The sequence below is a fragment of the Anolis sagrei genome, chromosome 12 (genome assembly GCF_037176765.1).
Source record: "Anolis sagrei isolate rAnoSag1 chromosome 12, rAnoSag1.mat, whole genome shotgun sequence".
Taxonomy (NCBI): Eukaryota; Metazoa; Chordata; class Lepidosauria; order Squamata; family Dactyloidae; genus Anolis; species Anolis sagrei.
In genome coordinates this window covers 19,609,617-19,634,413 of record NC_090032.1, presented here as the reverse complement: position 1 = coordinate 19,634,413, position 24,797 = coordinate 19,609,617, and the positions used below count along the sequence as shown (strand labels likewise).

Here is a 24,797-nt window from a genome sequence, read left to right as displayed (position 1 = left end):
GTAGGATTTTCTTGATTTTTTATGTTGACGTATCAGTCGTCCCTTACAAATTCTCCAGTTCTTCATGCTTTGATGTTGAGATTTGAAATGTTTTTTGGTAACATTGTCTTTTTTTCCATCCTTTTTTCTTTCCTAACCTGGTTTCTTCCAGTGCAACTGCAGATAGAAGACCTGACTCGTAAACTGCGCACAGGAGACCTGGGCATCCCCCCTAACCCTGAGGACAGGTTGGGAAAACAGTTTTAACCAGCTGACAGTAACACTTTTTACCTTTTTCAATAAATTTTTGGTGGCATCGTAATGTCAGTTCAATGAGGTTCCTTCCTTATGAAATGTCTTCCGTGATCTGATGTGACAGATGGTAGCAAGAGGTCTTATCGGTAGGGAAGGCATGAAGCCAGAAAGGGGTCGGGTTCCTTGCTTGGTGTGGGATTTCCAAGCCTGTGTAGAAAAGAAAATGGTGGCCAACTCATTTTAACATATGCAGTGCTGGTCTTGGGCAAATGTCCAGAGGTCTTTCTCACAGGTTCACGCTGAGGAGTCCTCAGCACAGCCGCTGAGTCCAAGCAACCTGGGAAGTTTTTCTGACCGCTGACTTTGCAATACTTTCCAAATGGTGGCTGAGCATGGTTTTTTAAACCGAGATGGGTACTAACCAGTTTCTTTGGGGGGCAGCTACTACACAGCAATGGCCAAGCTCTTGGGAGTTGGGGCCCAAACAGTACTGCACTAGAAAGTGTGCAGAATTGGACAGTATCCTCCAACAAAATAACATGTGCTTTTTTTCTTTTTCAAAAATTGGCTTGTCAACATTCATCTCTTTATAGCCAGTTGGGAATTGTAACCCATTTTTTTGCCCTTAACACAATGAAATACCTCTTTTCCTTAAATTCAACCCTACTGAAGTCATAAGTCTAGGCAGTTAATAAATACTGATAACACTGCCTCTAGTTTTGGAAGACTTGCAAGAAAGGTTTAAATGATAGCTTTTAGGCATGAGATTGCCTGCTGAGAAATGCCTTCTTGAATTGTTCGATTCACTGTAATATTGGGGTTTTAGGTTAAACTTAATAGGTGAAAATGTATTGTTGATGGCAATAGATTTATATGCTGCCGAAGGCTTTTGTGGCCGGAATCATTGGGTTGCTGTGAGTTTTCTGGGCTGTCTGGCCATGTTCCAGAAGCATTCTCTCCTGACGTTTCGCCCACATCTATGGCGGGCATCCTCCGAGGTTGTGAGATCTGTTAGAAACTAGGCAAGTGGGGTTTATGTATCTGTAGAAAAATGTCCAGAGTGGGAGAAAGAACTTTTGTCTCTTGGAGGCAAGTGTGAATGTGTTATGAACCCAAAGAGGTTCCTGTTCTTTTGTGCAGAGTGTTCAAGGAATAGTAAGGTAGTTTAGAACAATGAGACACTTTAGAGACCAAATTTGGTTTTAACACTACTCACGTAACATTTATTGAAATACAATCATCACAGAATCATATCAGAATCACATCAAGGAAGAGTTCTCATGCACACACACATTCACACATACTCACGCACACACGGGCCTCCTCCGGCAAAGATGATCAGTCTTTTCTGAGGAGGTGCGGACGCTCCATTGCCATGGATCAGGAAGCGTGCATGTTCTTGGGGTCCCCTGCATTTATAGGCCAAAATCCATTTTCCTTCCTTTAATAATCAGGCTGTTCTGTCCCTTTCAAGTCCTTGTTCTTTTCAAGTTCAGGACATCCACATTCCAGGCCATATGACTTATGGGGTACTCCTGCACACTCCTTACATGCCCGGTCGCACACCTTATTGTCCATTGTTGTTCAGCTATGCCTTTACTGCCTCCTCACTTCGACTGCCAAGTCCGACACATATCATGCCTTGTGAGAACTCCATGCTGGTTAGGCCTGTTTCTTCTGCCCTTTTACATGCATTCAAACATTCATTCTTTACAAATGTTGCAATTGGCCACTTTGATTAGCATTTAATGGCCTTGCAACTTCAAAGCCTGGCTGCTTTTTTCCTGGCAGAATCCTTTGTTTGGAAGTGTTAGCTGGTCCCGATTGTTTTCTGTCTGGAATTCCTCTGTTTTCTGAGTTTGGTTGAATTAGTCTGCAGTGCCTTTCATGTTCCTTGATTTGTGTTTGGGTGCTTCATTTGGTGGTCCTTACATCCCTACCACAGTATTGCCCAAACACGAATCAAGGAACACGAAAGGCACTGCAGACTAATACAACTAGACAACAACACTTCTTACCAAATATGACCTTTTTTATTTCATATTCTTGTGTTGACGATTCAGACTGAACCAAACAGCATATTGAGAACACAAATGCTGGACCACTCTCACAACCACCGTGTCAGACTACACAGAGAAGCCATTGAAATCCACAAGGAGCATGTGGACAATTTAAACAAAAGGGAGAAAACCATGAAAATTAGCAAAATCTGGATACTAATATTGAAAAACTCTAAAGTCAGGACAGTAAATCAAGAGGAACACTAAAAAACCCCCCAAAAACCAGGGGAATTCCAGACAAGAATCAATCAGGGACAGCTAGCACCTCCAAACAAAGCTTCCCTCAGGCTGAAGTTATATTATTACTATTATTATTATTATTATTATTATTATTTATTTTGTCATGTCAGGAGCGACTTGAGAAACTGCTTCTGGTGTGCTTCTGGTGTGAGAGAATTGGCCGTCTGCAAGGACGTTGCCCAGGGGACGCCCAAATGATTTGATGTTTTTATCATCCTTGTGGGAGACTTCTCTCATGTCCCCACATGAGGAGCTGGAGTTGATAGAGGGAGCTCATCCACCTCTCCCCAGATTCGAACCTGCGACCTGTCGGTCTTCAGTCCTGCCGGCACAGGGGTTTTACCCACTGCGCCACCAGGGGCTCCTATTATTATTATTATTATTATACTATATATTATTTGATATTATAAATTATACATAAGATAGTATATTATATATTATTTATATTTATATTATATATTATATTATTATTATTATTATTATTATTATACTACTACATTTATACCCCGCTCTTCTCACCCCAGTGGGGGACTCAGGGCGGCTTGCAATCCATGGCATACAATGCCGCATTACACATACAATAATAAACATGACATATCAATTTAAACTTACAATAATAAACATGACATAATTAGAATATAAATACAATAAAAGCTTAGAAGTAATTCAAATAGAAATACAATAAAAAAGCTTAAAAATAAACATAAAATAATTCAAATATAAATTAAAAAAGCTTAAAAGTAAACATTCAATCCCAACCAAAGTCGGCTGATGGAATAAGCAGCCAGGCTTTGAAGCTGCAAGGCCATTCAGTGCTAAGTAAGCTGGCCAGTTGCAACATTCACACTTGCCTCAAGCAAACAAGAGTTCTTTCTCCCACCCTGGACATTATTCCACAGATATATAAACCCCACTTGCCTAGTTTCCAACAGACCTCACAACCTCTGAGGATGCCTGCCATAGATGTGGGAGAAACGTCAGGAGAGAATGCTTCTGGAACATGACCATACAACCCGGAAAACTCACAGCAATCTGGTTTACGTGCTATTTGTATTTGATAAGAATGTATTGGGGGGGGGGCAGTGGGAATTAAAAGGTAAATGAAATGGTGAATGCAAAACAAAGGGATCACAATTACTGTATTGTTATGTATCCAGAAAATGCTTATTTGTTCAACCCTTTCGTGGAAATGAGACCATACTGGCTAAAAGACCTGATAATAATTAATAATATACAGTTTTTTAAAACCTCACTTCTCTCACCTAATCTTCAAAAGGACAGCTTGTGCTGCGGAAGGCATGAAATGATTAGGTATACTCAGCTCGAAGCTCTTTCTTAAGGTTTAATCTTGGAACCAATCACTTCATTAATTTAACAGGTCTCCTTGCGTTTAAAAGGATCTACTAAGCTAGTGGATGAGTTCATTTTTAGGCGGCTAGTGAAAACGGACTGTGGGGGGAGCGACATGTTCACACTGCTATGGGGCTGTTAGGCCTTCTCAGGTCCTTGACATGGAGGTGTAATTTAGACGTGATCACTCCTTACCAAACATGACCTTTTTTTATTTCATATCCTTGTGTTGACGATTCAGACTGAGAAGACAATGGGCATCAACTGACTCTAATCCATCCTTTAACCAGCTAGGAAGAAAGACTGTCTTAACTAAAAACCCCGGGTTTAGTTTTCTGATTACTTCAAGGATGTACTTTTTTTAATAACATGACCAATATCTCTTCCCTTCTTGCAGCTAACTCTAATAAATTTTTATTCAATACGTTTTGGAGGAATATCTATAAAACTTAAGCGCAGTTCTAGGCATGCTTTTTTTTAAACCACAAATACAGATGTGGTAAAGTTATACTGACTTCTTTTTTAAAACAAAATTATTACGAGAGGCGTTCAATAAACATTTCCCCTGACCCACTTTCTCTGGACTGAGCAATGAAACTTGGCACAGTTATTTATTTATTTATTTACTTACTTTCTCAGCCTTTTGGCAACTCAAGGCAGTTTACCGGCAATAAGTAATACACATAATATCAAAATACACATAAAGACATTAAATACAATATAAAACCACAACAGAAATAATAAGCAATAGCCAGGATACAGGTGTTTTTAAAGCCTCTTCCTCAGTCCCCTTCCTCCTCTTAGCTGGCTTGGGAGGGGGAGAGTAGCAGGATTTCCTCCTTCTCCTCCTGAGGTGGCAGGCAGATGTAGTAAGCAACCGCCAGGAGACAGGTGTTTTTAAAGTCTCTTCCTCAGTCCCCTTCCTCCTCTTAGCAGGCTGGGGGGGGGGGGGGGAGAGAAGCAGCAGGATTTCCTCCTTCTCCTCCTGAGGTGGCAGGCAGATGTAGTAAGCAAGAGCCAGGAGACAGGTGTTTTTAAAGTCTCTTCCTCAGTCCCCTTTCTCCTCTTAGCGGGCTGGGGGGGGGGGGAGAAGCAGCAGGATTTCCTCCTTCTCCTCCTGAGGTGGCAGGCAGATGTAGTAAGCAACAGCCAGGAGACAGGTGTTTTTAAAGTCCCTTCCTCAGTCCCCTTCCTCCGCTTAGCTGGCTTGGGAGGGGGAGAGCAGCAGGATTTCCTCCTTCTCCTCCTGAGGTGGCAGGCAGATGTAGTAAGCAACAGCCAGGAGACAGGTGTTTTTAAAGCCTCTTCCTCAGTCCCCTTCCTCCTCTTAGCTGGCTTGGGAGGGGGAGTAGCAACAGGATTTCCTCCTCTTCCTGAGGTGGCAGGCAGATGTAGTAAGCAAGAGCCAGGAGACAGGTGTTTTTAAAGTCTCTTCCTCAGTCCCCTTTCTCCTCTTAGCGGGCTGGGGGGGGGGGGGGGGAGAAGCAGCAGGATTTCCTCCTTCTCCTCCTGAGGTGGCAGGCAGATGTAGTAAGCAACAGCCAGGAGACAGGTGTTTTTAAAGTCTCTTCCTCAGTCCCCTTGCTCCTCTCAGCTGGCTTGGGAGGGGGAGAGTAGCAGGATTTCCTCCTTCTCCTCCTGAGGTGGCAGGCAGATATATGCAGCGATTTTCCAAAATGGCACCCTCCACTTGCTGAATGTTGTGTTCCTCAATAGCAGAGTGGGGTCGCCCTGGAATTGGAGCTGTTTCCACCGAAGTCTGACCACATTTGAATGGACAAAGCCAGTTCTTGACTCCATCATATGATGGGAAATCCTCACCATAAGCCTCTTTCATCTCATTGAATGTCTCCTTTGGTGTCTGGCCTTTCAAGTCAGCGAACTGGAGGACTGCTCTAACTTCCACTGGATCCATTCTCAAACCTCACACCACTTCCGCACCTGTACAATCAAGACCATTCTCAGTTCTGGGTTGTAAATTGGCACGTAACCTATAGAGACTTATATCATTACACATGTGCAGTTTCAGCATCCTGTGATAAATAGAAGTGGGTCAGGGGAAATCCTTAAGGAACGCCCTTTGTAGTTATAACATTTTTGCTTTGTTAGAGCCTCTGCTTTCTGGGTGCCTAAACCACATGGAGAAAGCCGGTCTGTCTCTGCTGGTTTACAAGCCCAGACTGCGTCCTGAGAACGGTGAGCTCCATCTGCTTGTACCTACCTACCCCAGTTTGCTAACTCTTAAACACAGTAAACAGGTTCAGTCGGCCTTGATGCAGCCAGCAAAGTGGAGGTAAAGCCAGGACAGAAGCCGTGACCCGTCCACGCGGTGCCAGTTGAACTAGTCCTAATTCTGTATTGCTAGAAAGCATTTGATAGACGCTTAACTTGCCTTGTTACTTTTCTGATTTTAAAAAAGTCCAGAGTTAACCTGAATAATTCTTTATTGATTTACCTCCTGTGCCAGGGTTCTTTTCTAAATGTTTGCCTCCATGGAATAATGAAGTTGGAAAGTTTGTTCTCTGTGTGAATCAACTTTCTCCATCTTCCCTGCCCTCTTCCCCCTTTTTTTAACGACAGGCACACTCATGGCAGAGCTGTTGTCATGGCTGTGTATATCACCCCTCACTCTCCTCTCTGCACCCCTCCTCCCTCAATAAAACACCCCAGGTTTTTTCCCCCCCTCTGGGTAGCAGGCAGTGGTTTGCTACGGCTGCCTTGTCCATGTGATATTAACAGGCATGAGTGAGCTTACACCTTCTTTTCCGATGGTCTCTTTTAATTTTTGTTTTCTAAATTGCGCTAGAATTGAGGGGAACCTGTACTAAATAAGTGGCCTCGAAGGCTCCACCGCACGAGAAGTCATTGGGGGTTATTCTTCTGCAGGTCTCCGTCTCCTGAGCCGATATACAATAGCGAGGGGAAGCGCTTGAACACCCGCGAGTTCCGCACCCGCAAAAAGCTGGAGGAGGAGAGACACAACCTGATCACAGAGATGGTGGCGCTCAACCCAGACTTCAAGCCCCCAGCTGATTACAAGTAAGTTTGGCGATTGGAGGAGGTGTGATTGGGAGGAATTTGTGTACTGTTTGACCAAGTTGGAAGTTCTCAGGCATCCCAATGCATGGCAATTGTGTACATTATTTGCATAGAATATTATTTATTTGTTTGTTTATTTACAATATTTATAGCCCGCCTTTCTCAGCCATACGGTGACTCAAGGCGGGTTACAGATTGGCACAGTTCGGTGCCAGGCATTCATAAAAGTGTCATTAAGAACAATCAACATTACAATATAAAACATAACCATATATTCTGGTGTATAAGACTACTTTTTAACCCAAGAAAATCTTCTCAGAAGTCAGGGGTCATCTTATATGCGGGAGTCGTCTTATACGCTGGGGGTCGTCTTATAGAGTGGGTGCTGAAACTTCCAATCCAGATTGGAGAATCTGTGGTTGCTGCATATTGTGGGGGGAGCTCAAAAATGGCAGTGGCGTCGCTGCTGAAAACTGCATTGGGGTCCAAGACTTTGCTCTGCACTATTGTTTGCACCATGTATCTTGCTCCAAATTTTCTGGAAGCACACCTCAGGGATGTCACCAGCACAGAAGAATTCGTGGGACTTGTTCCTAAGAAACTGAAAGAGGTGCTGTCCTTGGAGAAACAACAGTGATGGGAATGAATGACATGTTTATGAAACCATGATATGGTGGATCTCCCATGATCCCGAACTAAGAAAGGTTCACATGAAGGATGCGATGTCAGCTGTGTGGGTAGCAGAGTTGGACTGTGCCTTCAGATGTCGCACCTCAGAGTAGAACCACCTTGCTTATGACACCAAAGAACACACCAGCAGTAGTCTTTGTAGTTTTATTAAAAGAAAAGATAAAAGGTTCAAAAAGTAAAAGTATATTTCAAAAGATCAATCCAAGGTAACATAGGCAAACAAGATCCATGAAGGCATAGGCAAGGCGAGGTCCCATGAGAACATGACAAAGTCCTGACACATGAGCATGAAAAGCTGCAAGGTAAATCCAAAGTCTCTTGGTTGAAGCGTGAAGTTGCTCTGACACTGAGGCACAAACAGTCTGTTTAATACATGGGCCAATATGAAGATGTTCCTATGGCCTCGAGCCTCTCTCTTGCCTCCGGGCGATCCTGACACTCCTTCGCACTTTCAATTCCAAGCGATCAGCTCTATCTAAACCACCGGCCCCATCGAGGTCAAATCCCTGGTTAGCTGGCTGAGAACTATCCTCCCTTTCTACATCCTCCCTTCCTTCATCAGGCACCTGGCTCTCAGTAGTTTCACTTTGCCCAGCGTCAGCCCTTGCTGTGGGAAACAACTGAACTTCTGCCCCCTGGTCCTGGTCTTCCTCGTCTAACACAGGAATATCCTTGCTTTGCATCTGACTCTGAATCTGAATCTCATCATCTCCATCAGAGTCATTGATACCATCACTCTGATTCCAGTTGAGTCACAACATCAGGAGCAGATAATGAGTGAGCCTTTGGTCTGGGAGATTGTCAAAGAGTGCAGCAACATCCCCCTCATGCAGCCCCAACAAAGTTTATGGGCCCAGCACACTTCTTCATCTTATCTGGTTGTTAATCAGAACATGGATAACAATGTCCAGGCTTCTTTTCAAGAAGGGCCCAACCAGTTATGTATCGAACCTTTGTGCAAAAGCGTGTCTCTTTCAGAGTTCCCTCTCAACTAGTACTGCCATGTGGTCTTGATCTTCAAGCATTTTCTTGTGTCGATTTAAGTATGGATTTTTGTTAGAGAGAGGATAATTAGATCTTAATATTTGCTGCTCTTTGCAGACCTCCAGCAACTCGAGTGAGTGACAAAGTGATGATCCCGCAAGATGAATATCCGGAAATAAACTTTGTGGGGCTCCTGATTGGACCCAGGTAAGACTGTTGCTCTCTCGGAGAAGGCCTAATTACAGATCATATCAGGAAACTAGGGGTGGGCTAGGAGTGCTTATGTCGTGGAGTGGTCTGGAATATGCGCAAGCATTCTTGGAGTCAGCCTAAATCTTGAAGGTGAACATATATTTCATCACTGTATTTCTTCCCAGTTCTAGATTGTTAGGCAGAAGAGTTTCAGAGCTTTGGTTTTGCAAAAACCACTTTTTTTCTCCCTCCAGAGGGAACACCCTGAAGAATATTGAAAAGGAGTGCAACGCCAAGATCATGATCAGAGGCAAAGGGTCTGTCAAAGAAGGGAAAGTGGGCCGGAAGGATGGCCAGATGCTTCCTGGTGAGGATGAGCCGCTCCATGCTTTGGTGACGGCCAACACCATGGAGAATGTGAAGAAGGCTGTGGAACAGGTAAAGAACCGATTGCCAAGCACCTTAACAATGTCATCGCTGCTCATTCAAGAACCGAATGGTTTATCCCTTTGCAGCAAAACTGACATACCAATTCAGCAGCAGTCAGAACATGGAGAGTGCAAATACAGAGCAAACAGAACCTCAGTGGGGCCTCTTGCATGAACCCATATAGATACACTAAGTTACTAATTGACATGAACTGAGGCATGAAATCTTTGTGTGTTATTGTTTATATGTGATTTATATTGTATTGTTTTTGTTTGTTGCTTTCTTGTTTTATTGATATGTTGTTGGGCTTGGCATCATGTAAGCCGCTCCGAGTCCTTTGGGGAGATGGCGTTGTTGTTGTTCAAAGAACCTCAGTGGGGCCTCTTGCATGAACCCATATAGATACACTAAGTTGCTAATTGACATGAACTGAGGCAGGAAATCTTAGTGTGTTATTGTTTATATGTGATTCGTATTAATTGTATTGTTTTTGTTTGTTGCTTTCTTGTTTTATTGATGTGTTGTTGGGCTTGGCCTCATGTAAGCCGCTCTGAGTCCCTTGGGGGGCGGTGTTGTTGTTGTTCATTCGTTCAGTGATAAGGGGAGATATTCCCAATTAAATGCACAGTTCCAGAGGTTAGCCAGGAGAGATAAAGAACTATTTTTAAACAAGCAATGCATGGAAGTGGAAGAAGACAACAGAATAGGAAGGACCAGAGACCTCTTCCAGAAAATTAGAAACATTGGAGGTAAATTTCAGGCAAAAATTGGCATGATACAAAACAAAGATGGCAGGGACCTAACAGAAGCTGAAGAGATCAAGAGAAGGTGGCGAGACTATACAGAAGATCTTTTATAGGAAGGATAATAATATTGAGGATAGTTTTGATGGTGTGGTGAATGAATTAGAAACAGACATCCTGAGGAGTGAGGTTGAATGGGCCTTAAAAACAAAGATGGCAGGGACCTAACAGAAGCTGAAGAGATCAAGAGAAGGTGGCAAAACTATACAGAAGATCTATATAGGAAGGATAATAATAGCGAGGATAGTTTTGACGGTGTGGTGAGTGAATTAGAACCAGACATCCTGAGGAGTGAGGTTGAATGGACCTTAAAAACAAAGATGGCAGAAGCTGAAGAGATCAAGAGAAGGTGGCAAGACTATACAGAAAATCTTTATAGGAAGGATAATAACATTGAGGATAGTTTTGACGGTGTGATGAATGAATTAGAACCAGACATCCTGAGGAGTGAGGTTGAATGGGCCTTAAGAAACATTGCAGAAGATGACGGGATCCCAGCTGAACTGCTTAAAATCTTGAAAGATGATGCTGTCAAGGTGATGCTTGCCATATGCCAGCAGATATGGAAAACAGAAGAATAGCCATCAGACTGGAAAAAATCAACTTATATCCCCATACCAAAAAAGGGGGAGATGGTGGCGGGGTATAAATAAAGTATTATTATTATTATTATTATTATTATTATTATTATTATTATTATAGGAAGGTACCTCATTACTTACACACTGAATACACATACTCCCCCCTCCCCCCTTTTTTTTCTAGATAAGGAACATTCTGAAACAAGGCATTGAAACCCCAGAGGACCAGAACGACCTGCGCAAGATGCAGCTGCGGGAGTTGGCCCGCCTGAATGGGACACTGCGCGAGGATGACAACAGGTGAGTGCCTGGCCAGACTCAAATGTCGCCTGTGTGAAGAAGGGCCTTGTCTCATGCTACCAATGATCCTTCCCAACTTTCTCCTCCAGGATTCTGCGCCCATGGCAAAACACAGAGACTCGCAGCATCACCAACACAACAGTGTGCACCAAGTGTGGAGGAGCTGGCCACATTGCATCAGATTGCAAGTTTGCCCGGTAAGCATCGGCTCAGATGCTTTGGACTGTTTAATTCTTCTATCATTTTATACTTTGTGTCATTATGTTATTGTCATTATTTTTATTGCATTACTTGGTTATTGTTAACCATTTTATTTGATGCTGTTGTCTGTTTGTATGTATTTTGTTTTGCCTTATTGTAATTACTTGTGATTGGCCTCTTGTTAGCTGCCCTGAGTCCCTTTGGGGAGATGGTGGCGGGATATAAATAAAGTTTTATTATTACTAGCCATCCCCTGCCACACGTTGCTGTGGTCCAGTCTGTGTATATGAGTTTTGTGTGTGTGTGTATGTTTGTGTATATGTGTATATATGTGTGTTTGTGTATATATGTGGTTGTGAAGTAATTTTGTTTTTTGGCTTTTTAAGTCTCTTCTGCTGTTTTTTCTAGTGTTTTTATGAGTGATGGTCACTCGTTGGCCTGAAAGGTGTATTGTCTCCATATTTGGTGTCAATTTGTCCAGTGGTTTTTGAGTTATGTTAATCCCACAAACTAACATTGCATTTTTATTTATATAGACTAGCTGTACCTGCCATGCGTTGCTGTGGCCAACCTTCCCTCCCTCTTTCTCTCCTTCCTTCCCTCCCTCTTTCCTTCCTTCCCTCTTTTTCTTTCCCTTCTTCTTTCTTCTTTCTCTACCTGTTTCTTTCCTCCTTTCCTTCACTTTTTGGTTCTATCCTTCCTTCTCGTCCTTTCTTTCCTTCCTTCCCTCTCTCCCTCTCGCCCTCTTTCTCTCTTTTGTATGTTTGTGTATATGTGTATATATGTGGTTTGTGCATACGTTGTAAAGTAATGTTTGTTTTTTGGCTTTTTAAGTCTCTTCTGCTGTTTTTTCTAGTGTTTTTATGAGTGATGGTCACTCGTTGGCCTGAGAGGTGTATTGTGTCCATATTTGATGTCTTCTCTACCTGTTTCTTTCCTCCTTTCCTTCACTCTTTGGTTCTATCCTTCCTTCTCGTCCTTTCTTTCCTTCCTTCCTTCCCTCCCTCCCTCTCGCCCTCTTTCTCTCTTTTGTTTCTTCTCTCCTTCCTTCCATCTCTCTTCCCTTTCTTCTTTCACTTTTTTATTTCCTTCTCTCCTTCCTTCTCTACCTTCCTTTCTTTCTTTCCTTCTCTCCTTCTCATTTCCCTCTTTCTCTCCCTCCTACTACCTTCCTTTCCCCTTTCTGTGTATATGTGTTTTGTGTGTATGTATATATTTGAATATATGTGTATATATGTGGTTTTGTGTATGCGTTGTAATGTATTCTGGGGTGGGTTTTTTTTGCTTTTTAAAAGTCTCTTCTGATGTGTTTTTCTGTGTTTTTATGAGTGACGGTCACTTGTTGGCCTGATAGGTGTCTTGTGTCCAAATTTGATGTCAATTCATCCAGTGGTTTTTGAGTTGTGTTAATCTCACAAACGAACATTACACTTTTATGTATATACTAGCTGTCCCCTGCCATGCGTTGCTGTGGCTCACATGGGGGTTCTGTGTGGGAGGTTTGGCCCAATTCTATCGTTGGTGGGGTTCAGAATGCTCTGTGATTGTAGGTGAACTACAAATCCCAGCAACTACAACTCCCAAATGTCAAGATTCTATTTCCCCAAACTCCATCAGTGTCCACATGTGGGCGTATTGAGTATTTGTGAAGAGTTTGGTCCAGATCCATCATTGTTTGAGTCCACAGTGCTCTCTGGATGTAGGTGAACTACAACTCCAAAACCAAAGGACACTGCCCACCAAAGCCTTCCAGTATTTTCTGTTGGTCACAGAAGAACTGTGTGCCAAGTTTGGTTCAATTCCATCGTTGGTGGGCCTCAGAATGCTCTGTGATTGTAAGTGAACTATAAATCCCAGCAACTACAACTCCCAAATAACAAAATCATAATTTTTTGAGTGATGGTCACTCCTTGTGTTGTGAGACGTTTTATTGCCCAATTTGGTGTGATTTCGTTCATTGGTTCTTTTGTTTTTAAGGCACTCATTATGCACAGAGCATTTTTATATATATAGATATATTACATGTAATATTACTAAAAATATCACAATATAATGGTGCAGTACAATGTAGTAATATATAATATGGATATTGGGCGGCTTGCAAGATATATTTTCATACCATATATTATATTATTAGCATATTACCATATCAGTATTATATATTACTATATTGCACTATAGCATTATATTGAAATATTATATGTAATGTAAATATATAATTATAATATTGTATTATTATTATTATTATTATTACTAGTATTATAATGTTTGGTTCAGTTCCATCGTTGGTGGGGTTCAGAATGCTCTTTGATTGTAGGTGAGCTATAAATCCCAGCAACTACAACTCCCAAATGACAAAATCATTTTTTTTTGAGTGAAGGACATACATTGGGTTGTTAGGTGTTTTGTGTCCAAATTTGGTGTCAATTCATCCAGTGGTTTTTGAGTTCTGTGAATCCCACAAATGAACATTACATTTTATTTATTTATATTATTAGTATTATTTTACTGACACAAAACACATTATTATTATTATTATTATTATTATTATTATTATTATTGACAGTACCTTCAGGAGGTGCAGCTCAGCAATAGCTGGGTAGCCATATATTCCCCAGCTCTTCATTAATACCTTGTTCCACAGACCGGACATGAATGTTGCCTCTCTCATTTCAGGCCTGGGGATCCCCAGTCGGCACAAGACAAGGCACGGATGGACAAGGAGTATTTGTCTCTGATGGCTGAGCTGGGAGAAGCTCCTGTCCCTTCCTCTGTCGGGTCATCTTCTGGACCCTCCAACCCACCCTTGCCAAGCGGTCCCAGACCATCGGGGCCCGGAAATAGCCAGCCACCACCTGTGAGTCATGGGCATCTTTTGCAATTGGAATGTCTGAGGGTAGATTGATGGTCATGTTAGGGAGTAGTACAGTGATGGGCAACCTTTTGAGCGTGATGTGTCAAAATTCACTAAAAAACCGAGCATAATTCAGGTGGTGTGTCACTTCAAGAAAAACACCATAATTTCGCAATATTTAGTTTAAATAACAAAAAATATATAATTGTAATTCCCACTTTCTCTCTTACCATGTTGTTCTACCTCTCTTTATGAAAATAATATCCTTTTTGGAGTGTTTAATAAAAATATAACTTTAAAAACCCAACAAAATATTATTTATTTTTAATTTAATTTAAATGCATTTCTAGCATTTAATATGCTATTTAATGTATTTCTAATAATAATAATGCAATAACAATAAAGTAACATTGCAAAATAATATTTTGATATTTAATTTACCATTTCATTAAAGGCATATGGCATATATTAAAAATATTTAAAATGCATTAAATTAAATGTCAAATTAAAATTCAATTTACCATTTCATTTAAGGCATTCTGAAATATTTGAGTAATATAGCAAAGTATTATGTAACTTCTTAATATTTAGGAAACAATGCAAAATAATATTCGTTTACTTAATAATTAAATAAACCAATATTATTTTGCAATGTTAGCTAAATATTAATAATAATTAAATATTTTTAAATTTGACATTTAATTTAATGCATTTTAATATTTGAATAATATAGCAAAGTAATAGTATTTATCATTCAGTTTAAATATGAAACTCCTTAATATTTAGGTAACATTGCAAAATAACAATTTCTTTCCTATTTATTTTTTTAATGGCATAAAATAAATAAATAATATCCGGCGGGCGCGTGTCAGTAGAAATGGCTATGCGTGTCAGTACTGACACGCGTGTCATAGGTTCGCCATCACGGGAGTAGTAAGATATGTACCTGAAAATGCATGACTAGGGGTGCATCTACGCAAGAAAGAATGGAATTCTGGAAGTTGTAGCTTGGTGACACACCAGCACTTCTTGGTAGAGAAGGCTAAATACCTTGCAGAACTACAACTTCCCTGATTCTATAGCAGGCATGGGCAAACTTTCTGACTTGTGGGCTGCATGCTAGCACTCAGTGCTAGGAGGACTGGATGCCTGGAAATGGAAGGGAGAAAGGGAAGGAGAAAGGAAAGAGGGAAAGGAAGGATGGAAGGTGAAAGAGGGAGGGAGGAAAGAGGGAAGGAAGGAAGGATGAGAAGGAGGAAGGAAAAAGAGAAGGAAGAAGGGAGGGAGAAAAATAAGGGGAGGGAGGGTAGGAATAAGAGGAGAGAAGGAAAGAAGGATGAAAGGGAGGAATGGAAGGTGAAAGAGAAAGGGAGGAAAAGGGGAAGGAAGGAAGGATGAGAAGGAGGAAGGAAAAAGAGAAGGAAGGAAAGATGAAAGGATGAAAGAGAAGGAAGAAGGGTGGGAGAAAAAAGGAGAGGGAGGGAAAGAGGGAAGGAAGGATGAAAGGGAGGATGGGAAGGATGGAAGTGAAAGAGGGAAGGAAGGAAGGATGAGAAGGAGGAAGGAAAAGAGAAGGAAGGATGAAAGAGAAGGAAGAAGGGATGGAGGGAAAGAGAAAGGAAAGAGAGAAGGAAGGAAGGATGAAAGGAAGGATGGGAACGATGGAAGTGAAGGAGGGAGGAAAGAGGGAAGGAAGGATGAAAGGGTGGGAGGATGGAAGGAAGAGAAGGAGTAAGGAAAAAGAGAAGGAAGAAAGGGTGAAAGGGAAGGAGGAAGGGAGGGAAGGAAGGAGAAAGGAAAGAGAGAAGGAAGGGAGGATAAGATGGTGAGAGAGAGGAGGGCCTGAGAAAAGAGCCCAAGGGGCCGCATCTGGCCACTGAGCCTGGGTTTTCCCATACCTGTTCTATCGCATCGGGCCATGGCAATTCAAATGGTGTTACATTGCATTTACTTCTACAGTGTAGATCCACTCTAGGGCTTCTCTCACAAAACTTAAGGCCTACCTCACACTGTGAGGCCTTCTCTCACAGACCAAGGCCTTTCTCACACTGTGAGGCCTTCTCTCACAGACCAAGGCCTTTCTCACACTGTGAGGCCTTCTCTCACAGACCAAGGCCTTCCTCACACTGTGAGGCCTTCTCTCACAGACCAAGGCCTTCCTCACACTGTGAGGCCTTCTCTCACAGACCAAGGCCTTCCTCACTGTGTGAGGCCTTCTCTCACAGACTAAGGCCTTCCTCACTGTGTGAGGCCTTCTCTCACAGACTAAGGCCTTCCTCACACTGTGAGGCCTTCTCTCACAAACCAAGCTTTACCTTACACTGCGAGGCCTTCTCTCACATACTAAGGCTTTCCTCACACTGTGAGTCATTCTCTAAGGTTTCCTCACACTGAGAGGCCTTCTCTCACAGACCAAGGCCTTCCTCACATTGTGAGGCCTTCTCTCACAAACTAAGCCTTACCTTACACCTACCCTACATTGTGAGGCCTTCTCTAAGGTTTTCTCACACTGAGAGGCCTTCTCACAGACTGAGACCTTTCTCCCACTGAGGTTTACCTCAGGCTGATGGCTACTAAACTTCAGACACTCCTGCTTATATAGAACTTTTGCTGAGACATTGCATCAATTTAACCCTTTCAATGCTTGGCTCACATTTTTGTAATTAAAAATGCCTAGTTAATTTTTAATGTTTCTGACAATTTCCCCTTAGAACCGTCCACCGTGGATGAATTCTGGCCCCTCTGAGAACCGGCCTTTCCACAGCATGCATGGCGGTGGTGGTGGTGGCGGCGGTGGTGGTGGAGGAGGAGGAGGCGGTGGCAGCGGTGGTGGTGGTGGCGGTGGAGGAGGAGGAGGAGGGCCTTCCGGGCCTAGTGGCCCTCACAACTTCCCTCATCCCATGTCCAATATGGGGGGGCACGGAGGCCATCCAATGCAGCACAACCCCAACGGCCCTCCGCCGTGGATGCAGCCTCACAACCCGCCAATGAACCAGGGACCACATCCTCATGGCCCTCCTGGCCCCCACCACATGGGTGAGTGCAATCCGGAATATTATGGGGGTCCTTTTCCTTGGTGTGGGAGGGAAGTGAGGAGAAGCCGGCCTAGGGTGGACTTTAAGCTGTGACTTGAGTGCCAACATAAAGTGGAGGGGTTGCCGTGAGTTTTCCGGGCTGTATGGCCATGTTCTAGAAGCATTCTCTCCTGACGTTTCGCCTGCATCTATGGCAGGCATCCTCAGAGGTTGTGAGGTCTGTTAGAAACTCTGCAAGTGGGGTTTATGTATCTGTAGAAAAATGTCCAGATTGGGTGAAAGAACTTTTGTCTTTTGGAGGCAAGTTACTATTACTATTTACTATTTACCTTGAAAACTAGGCAAGTGTGGTTTATATATCTGGAATGTCCAGGGTGGGAGAAAGAACTCTTTGTCTGCTTGAGGCAAGTGTGAATGTTGCAATTGATCACCTTGATTAGCATTGATTAGCATCCTATTTCAACTGGATATGCCCAGCGTTTTTAAAAAAAATAATTATTACATTTGGCCCTGCCACAGGTTTTTAAATGCGTTGTGATATTTTTGTTAATTGTTTTGCTTTGCTATGAGTTATTTATTGTTGTATTGTTAGTTGCTGTGTTTTTTGTTTCTGATGTATTTGGGCTCTGCCTCTTGTAAGCCGCACCGAGTCCTGTGGGAAATGGTAGCAGGGTATAAATAAAGGCTTATTATTATTATTATTATTATTATTATTATTATTGAACAGCCTTGCTGCTTCTGGCTTGGCTGCTTCCTGCCTGGGAGAACATTATTGTTGTTGTTGTTGTTGTTGTTGTTGTTGTTGTTATTGAACAGCCTTGCTGCTTCAGGCTTGGCTGCTTCCTGCCTGGGAGAACATTATTATTATTATTGTTATTATTATTATTGAACAGCCTTGCTGCTTCAGGCTTGGCTGCTTCCTGCCTGGGAGAACCCTTTGCTGGGGCCCCCTGATTGATTCTTGTCTGAAATTTTTTTGAGTGCTCCTCTTTATTTACTGTCCTGATTTTAGAGTTTTTTTTAATACTGGTAACCAGATTTTGTTCATTTTCATGGTTCCCTCCTTGCTGTTGAAATTGCCCACCTGCTCGTGGATTTCAGTGGTATCTCTGGCTACCAGTATTGAAAAACTCTAAAATTCCAACCGCAAAACAACAGAGAGGAAGATGTAGATGTTAAAAAGCATGGGAGACAGAATGGAAACTTGTGGGACCCCACAGGTCTGAGCAGGCGTCTCCCAGCTTCACCATCTGGGATCGACCCTTCAGGAAGGCCCGAGCCACGACAAAGCCGTACCTCCAAGGCCCATCCCGGAGAGTCGTCCCAGAAGGATAACATGGTCAATGGTATCGAAAGCCGCTGAGATGTCCAAGAGAACCAACAGGGTAAATGTAGAGTGTAGACCTAGTTTGAGGACCCCTAGTCTACACTCTATGCTATTTATTTATCGAGTCATCAGCAACCAGTCAATTATATTACATTTCTAACAGAACAAAGCAAACAAACAGACAAAATACAAAAATACAGAATACAAAATTTGTGAGTTCGGTAGTTGATTAAATGTCCTTTGACCAGTATCTGGCCACTTGGAGTGCTTCTGGTGTTGCTGCAAGAAGGTCCTCCATGGTGCATGTGGCAGGGCTCAGGTTGCATGGCAGCAGGTGGTCAGTGGTTTTCTCTTCTCCGCACTCGCATGTCGAGGATTCCACTTTGTAGCCCCATTTCTGAAGGTTGGCTCTGCATCTCATGGTACCAGAGCGCAGTCTGTTCAGCACCTTCCACGTTGCCCAGTCTTCTGTGTGCCCTGAAGGGAGTCTCTCATCTGGTATCAGCCATGAATTGAGGTGCTGGGTTTGGGCCTGCCACTTTTGGACTCTCGCTTGCTGAGGTGTTCCAGCCAGTGTCTCTGTAGATCTAAGAAAACTATTTCTTGATTTAAGTCGTTGACGTGCTGGCTGATACCGAAACAGGGGATGAGCTGGAGATGTCTCTGCCTTGGTCCTTTCACTATTGGCTGCTACTTCCCGGCGGATGTCAGGTGGTGCAATACCGGCTAAGCAGTGTAATTTCTCCAGTGGTGTGGGGCGCAGACACCCCGTGATAATGCGGCATGTCTCATTAAGAGCCACATCCACTGTTTTAGTGTGGTGAGATGTGTTCCACACTGGGCATGCATACTCAGCAGCAGAGTAGCATAGCGCAAGGGCAGATGTCTTCACTGTATCTGGTTGTGATCCCCAGGTTGTGCCAGTCAGCTTTCGTATGATATTGTTTCTAGCACCCACTTTTTGTTTGATGTTCAGGCAGTGCTTCTTGTAGATGTGGGTGAAACGTGAGGAGAGAATGCTTCTAGAACAGTGGTTCTCAACCTGGGGTCCCCAGATGTTTTTGGCCTACAACTCCCAGAAATCCTAACAACTGGTAAACTGGCTGGGATTTCTGGGAGTTGTAGGCTCAAAACATCTGGGGACCCCAGGTTGAGAACCACTGTTCTAGAACATGGCTAGACAGCCCAGAAAACATACAGCAACCCAGTAATTTGACACTTCGACAATATATTAAAGTGGAGGGGTTTCGTTGTCCGCACTCTGGAGACAGTCCTTTCAGTCTCTTTTGTTGGTGGCTGGCTTGATAAAGAGGGATCTTGGGCCAAGTTCTTCCAACCGTTGCTAAGGCTATGGTCTCTCATTCCCTTAAGATCAGTACCTGGGCAATGCGCCAGTGGGCTCTGGGGTCTATCGCCTCCAAGGAAAAGGTGAGTAGTGTGTGTGTGTGGGGTGGGAGGTGGGGACGAAGAGCAGGGCCGAGACCCTCTTGGGCTCTGCTTAATGTCTTTTGTGTCCTTGGCAGGTATGATGCCGCCTCCGATGGGTATGATGCCCCCTCCGCCCCCGCCTCCCGGTGGCCAGCCTCCTCCGCCTCCTTCTGGTCCTCTCCCCCCATGGCAGCAGCAGCAACAGCCTCCGCCCCCGCCCCCCAGCAGCAGTACTCCCTTGCCATGGCAGCAAAGTGAGTAAGAGCACTTCTTTTACTCCCTTCTACGCACTCTGGGGCAAGGGGGTGGCTTCGAGATACATCTTTTTCTGGCCAAAATTGGGCCTGGGCACATCTTGGTGGCGCAGCGGGTTAAACCGCTGAGCTGCTGAACTTGCTGACTGAATGGTTGGCGGTTGGAATCCAGGGAGTGGGGTGAGCTCCCGCTGTTACTATACAATGTCCCAGAATATTTACTGGATGTCAGAACAAACACAAAGAAAGGAGAAAGTATAATATCCAGAGCATCTTCTCTATAAATAAAAATGTCATGTTCGTTTGTGGGATTCACAGAACTCAAAAACCACTGGATGAATGGACACCAAATTTGGACACAAGACACCTCTCAGGCCAACAAGTGACCGTCACTCAGAAAAACATTGGAAAATACAGCAGAAGGGACTTAAAAAGCCAAAAAAAACCACTACAAAACTCTGTGTGTGTGTGTGGGTGTGTGGGTGTGTGTGTATATATATATATATATATATACACACACACACACACACACACATACATACATACACAAACACACACATATATATACTCATATTTGCTTATACACACACAAAACATACACAGAAAGGAGGGTGGGAGGAGAGAAGAAGGGAGAGAAGAAGAGAAAGAAGGAGGGAAGGGGAGAATGAAAGAAAGGTAGAGAAGGAAGGAGGGATAGAAGGAGAGAATGAAGGGAAAAAAGAAGGGTAGAGAAGGAAGGAAGGAGAGAAGGGGGAGAGAAGGAGTGAAAGGAGGTAAGGAGATAAAGGAAAGAAGAATAGAGAAGAAAGGAAGGAGAGAGGGAGAGAAAGAGGGAAGGAGAGAATGAAAGAAAAGTTTAGAGAAGGAAGGAAGGAGAGGGGGAAAGAAGGAGGGAAGGAAATAAAGAAGGGAAGAAGGGTAGAGAAGGAAGGAAGGAGAGGGAAGGAGAGAAGGAAAGAAAGAAGGGTAGAGAAGGAAGGAAGGAGAGGGGAGAGGAGTGAAAGAAGGAATGAAGGGGAGAGAAGGAAGGAAGGAGAGGGGAGAGAAGGAGTGAAAGAAGGAATGAAGGGGAGAGAAGGAGTGAAAGAAGGAATGAAGGGGAGAGAAGGAAGGAAGGTGGGAGGGAGAGAAAGGGAAGGAGAGAAGGAAAGAAAGAATGGTAGAGAAGGAAGGAAGGATAGAAGGGAAAGAAGGAGGGAAGGAGATAAAGAAGGAAAGAAGGGTAGAGAAGGAAGGAAGGAGAAAGAGGAAGAGAAAGAGGGAAGGAGAGAAGGAAAGAAAGAAGGTTAGGGATGGAAGGAAGGAGAGAAGGGGAGGGAAGGAGATAAAGAAGGGGAGAGAAGGAAGGAGAGAGAGGGAGAGAAAGACGGAAGGAGAGAAGGAAAGAAAGGGGTAGGGAAGCAAGGAAGGAGAGAAGGAGTGAAAGAAGGAGGGAAGGAGATAAAGAAGGGTAGAGAAGGAAGGAAGGAGAAAGAGGGAAAGAAGGAGAGAAGGGGGAGAGAAGGAGTGAAAGGAGGGAAGGAGATAAAGAAGGAAAGAAGGGTAGAGAAGGAAGGAAGGAGAAAGAGGGAGAGAAAGGGAAGGAGAGAGAAGGAGTGAAAGGAGGGAAGGAGATAAAGAAGGAAAGAAGGGTAGAGAAGGAAGGAAGGAGAAAGAGGGAGAGAAGGAGTGAAAGGAGGGAAGGAGATAAAGAAGGAAAGAAGGGTAGAGAAGGAAGGAAGGAGAGAGGGAGAGAAAGGGAAGGAGAGAAAGGGTAGAGAAGGAAGGAAGGAGAGGGGGGAGGGAAGGAAAGAAAGAAGGGTAGAGAAGGAAGGAAGGAGAGAAGGGGGAGAGGAGTGAAAGAAGGAGGGAAGGAGATAAAGAAGGATCTTATAGACTGAAACCTACCTCACACTGTGAGGCCTTCTCACAGACTAAGGCCTTTCTCTCACTGAGATTTACCTCAAACTAACTGCTACAGGCACATCTGCTTATATAGAATGGCAGATTTTACTGAATTCAATATACAGTATATATCCCTTTCAGTGCTTGACTCACATTTTTGTAATTCAAAATACCTAGTTAATTTGGGATATTTCTGACGTCTTGCTCTATGAAACACTCTTTGGGAAGGAAGGGGAGAGAAGGAGTGAAAGAAGGAGGGAAGGAGATAAAGAAGGAAAGAAGGGTAGAGAAGCAGAGGGAGAGAAAGAGGGAAGGAAAGAAAGAAGGGTAGGGAAGGGAAGGAAGGAAGGAGAGAAGGAGTGAAAGAAGGAGGGAAGGAGATAAAGAAGGAAAGGAGGGTAGGGAAGGAAGGAAAGAGGGGGAGAAAGAGGGAAGGAGAGAAGGAAAGAAAGAACGAAGGGTAGAGAAGGAAGGAAGGAAGGATAAAAGGAGGGAAGGAGATAAAGAAGGAAAGGAGTAGAGAAGGAAGGAGAGAAAGAGGGAAGGAAAGAAGGATAGAAGGGGAAAGAAGGAGAGAAGGAGATAAGGAAGGAAAGAAGGGTAGAGAAGGAAGGAGAGGGAGAGAAAGAGGGAAGGAGAGAAGGAAAGAAAGAAGTGTAGGGAAGGAAGGAAGGAGAGAAGGAGTGAAAGGAGGAGGGAAGGAGATAAAGAAGGAAAGAAGGGTAGAGAAGGAAGGAAGGAGGGAGAGAAAGAGGGAAGGAGAGAATGAAAGAAAGAAGGGTAGAGAAGGAAGGAAGGAAGGATAAAAGGAGGGAAGGAGATGAAGGAAAGAAGAGTAGAGAAGGAAGGAAAGAGGGAGAGAAGGGAAGAAAGAAGGGTAGAGAAGGAAGGAAGGAGAGAAGGGGGAAAGAAGAAGAGAAGGAGATAAAGAAGGATAGAGAAGGAAGGAAGGAGAGAAGGGGGGAGAGGAGTGAAAGAAGGAGGGAAGGAGATAAAGAAGGACCTTCTCATAGACTGAAATCTACCTCACACTGTGAAGCCTTCTCACAGACTAAGGCCTTTCTCCCACTGAGGTTTACCTCAAACTGACTGCTACTAAGCTACAGGCACATCTGCTTATATAAAATGGCAGATTTTACTGAGTTCTACATATCCCTTTGAGTGCTTGACTCACATTTTTGTAATTAAAAATACCTAGTTAATTTGGGATATTTCTGACGCCTTGCTCTATGAAACCCTCTTTGGGAAGGCCCTCCTTGTTTGCCTGCTTGCTTTCTGGGTTGGGACTTGGGGCCCTTGGGCTCCAATCCCTGGGGGTGACCTCTCGCTCTGTTTCCTGCCCTAGATACGACGACCACCACCACGAGCGCTGGCACCGGGGCCATCCCTCCATGGCAGCAGCAGCAGGCGGCGGTGGCGGCTTCTACGGGGGCCCCGCAGATGCCCGGCAGCCCCTCCATGGTGCCTTTGCCTCCCGGGGTCCAGCCTCCGCTGCCCCCCGGGGCCCCGCCGCCTCCCCCACCCCCGCCGCCTGGCTCCGGGGGCATGATGTACGCTCCTCCCCCTCCCCCTCCCCCCATGGACCCTTCTAACTTCGTGACCATGATGGGGGTCGGGGTGCCCACTTTGCCGCCCTTCGGCATGCCCCCCGCTCCCCCGCCGCCCCCGCCACAGAACTGACCGACGGGTTTCGACACCTATCCAGTTGTGTTTCCCACCGGGAATCGTGTGGGAGGGCGGGGGGGGGGGGGGTTGTGATATCCCCTTGTCCCATTTCCTATTTTGACGGCAATAGCAGAGGCTATTTTCCCGACGGGGACGCAAACGCTCACTCCCCACTGCCAGCTGGGGGTCACCCCATCTTCATTTACCAAGAGTAATGGGGTCTCCGGCTTCTGTGACGTGCCCTGCTTTGGTCGATCTAGATTTTTAACCTCGAGGCGCTCATTTCATGCCGCCGGTGTCGTCCTCCATTGTTTCACAGCAGAGCAAAGGGGTTTATTTTGTAGTTGCGCCCCGGAATTGAGATCCCGCGCGCCACCCCCGAGCTGGGCTTAACCAGTTGGTCTTTTATTTCTTTATTTCTTTCCTCCCCTTCTTAGACTTCCCTTCTTTTTGAGACTTTAACCCTCCCCGTCCCATTGAATAATTAAAGATGGACGCCATCTTGGTTTGTTGACGCCTGGGAGAGGGCATCTCGGTTTGTTGACGCTTAGAAAATCCCCCCCCTCTCTTTTTTATTTTTGTGGTTGGGGGTGCCCTCCATCCCTAATGGATTGAATGATATTTTTTTCTTGTCGACGATGATGTGCGTATGTATGTACAATGCTTCATTCAGTCTCCTGTAACCATTTTCTTAATTGCGGGGTGGTTTTTTTTTTCCCCTCTGTGTGTGTATAAAAAAATAAAATTTCAGTCAAGGGGAGGTTCCCATTAAACGCGGCTTTTAAAATAGTCCTTGTGGGTCCCGTTCATTGAAAGGACGCCTTTTGAGAGGAGATTCCATCTGAACAGGAGATTCCTATGAGGAGCGGCTTAAGGAGCTGGGCATGTTTAGCCTGAAGAAGAGAAGGCTGAGAGGGGATATGATAGCCATGTATAAATATGTGAGAGGAAGCCACAGGGAGGAGGAGGGAGCAAGCTTGTTTTCTGCTTCCTTGGAGACTAGGACGCGGAACAATGGCTTCAAACTACAAGAGAGGAGATTCCATCTGAACATGAGAAAAAACTTCCTGACTGTGAGAGCCGTTCAGCAGTGGAACTCTCTGCCCCGGAGTGTGGTGGAGGCTCCTTCTTTGGAAGCTTTTAAGCAGAGGCTGGATGGCCATCTGTCAGGGGTGCTTTGAATGCAATATTCCTGCTTCTTGGCAGAATGGGGTTGGACTGGATGGCCCATGAGGTCTCTTCCAACT

The 24,797-nt window shown here is 44.2% G+C and overlaps 1 protein-coding gene across 6 annotated transcripts in view; it reads left to right on the top strand.

The window, feature by feature from the left end:
* SF1 (splicing factor 1) overlaps positions 1-24,339 on the top strand; it is a 33,062-nt gene extending 8,723 nt beyond the window's left edge. For 3 of the 6 annotated variants that reach the window (XM_060758334.2, XM_067472534.1, XM_067472533.1), the window contains exons 3-13: positions 152-227; positions 6,771-6,923; positions 8,715-8,804; positions 9,044-9,227; positions 10,787-10,902; positions 10,992-11,099; positions 13,780-13,960; positions 16,669-16,993; positions 19,691-19,747; positions 19,843-20,001; positions 23,231-24,339. In XM_060758334.2, coding sequence (XP_060614317.2) covers positions 152-227; positions 6,771-6,923; positions 8,715-8,804; positions 9,044-9,227; positions 10,787-10,902; positions 10,992-11,099; positions 13,780-13,960; positions 16,669-16,993; positions 19,691-19,747; positions 19,843-20,001; positions 23,231-23,565 — 1,784 coding nt within the window. In that variant the 3' untranslated portion in view covers positions 23,566-24,339. Of the gene's footprint in view, positions 1-151; positions 228-6,770; positions 6,924-8,714; positions 8,805-9,043; positions 9,228-10,786; positions 10,903-10,991; positions 11,100-13,779; positions 13,961-16,668; positions 16,994-19,690; positions 19,748-19,842; positions 20,006-23,230 lie in introns of all 6 variants that reach the window. The other 3 variants (XM_067472531.1, XM_067472530.1, XM_067472532.1) reach the window with 3 other exon arrangements.
* The last annotated feature ends 458 nt before the right edge of the window (positions 24,340-24,797 follow it).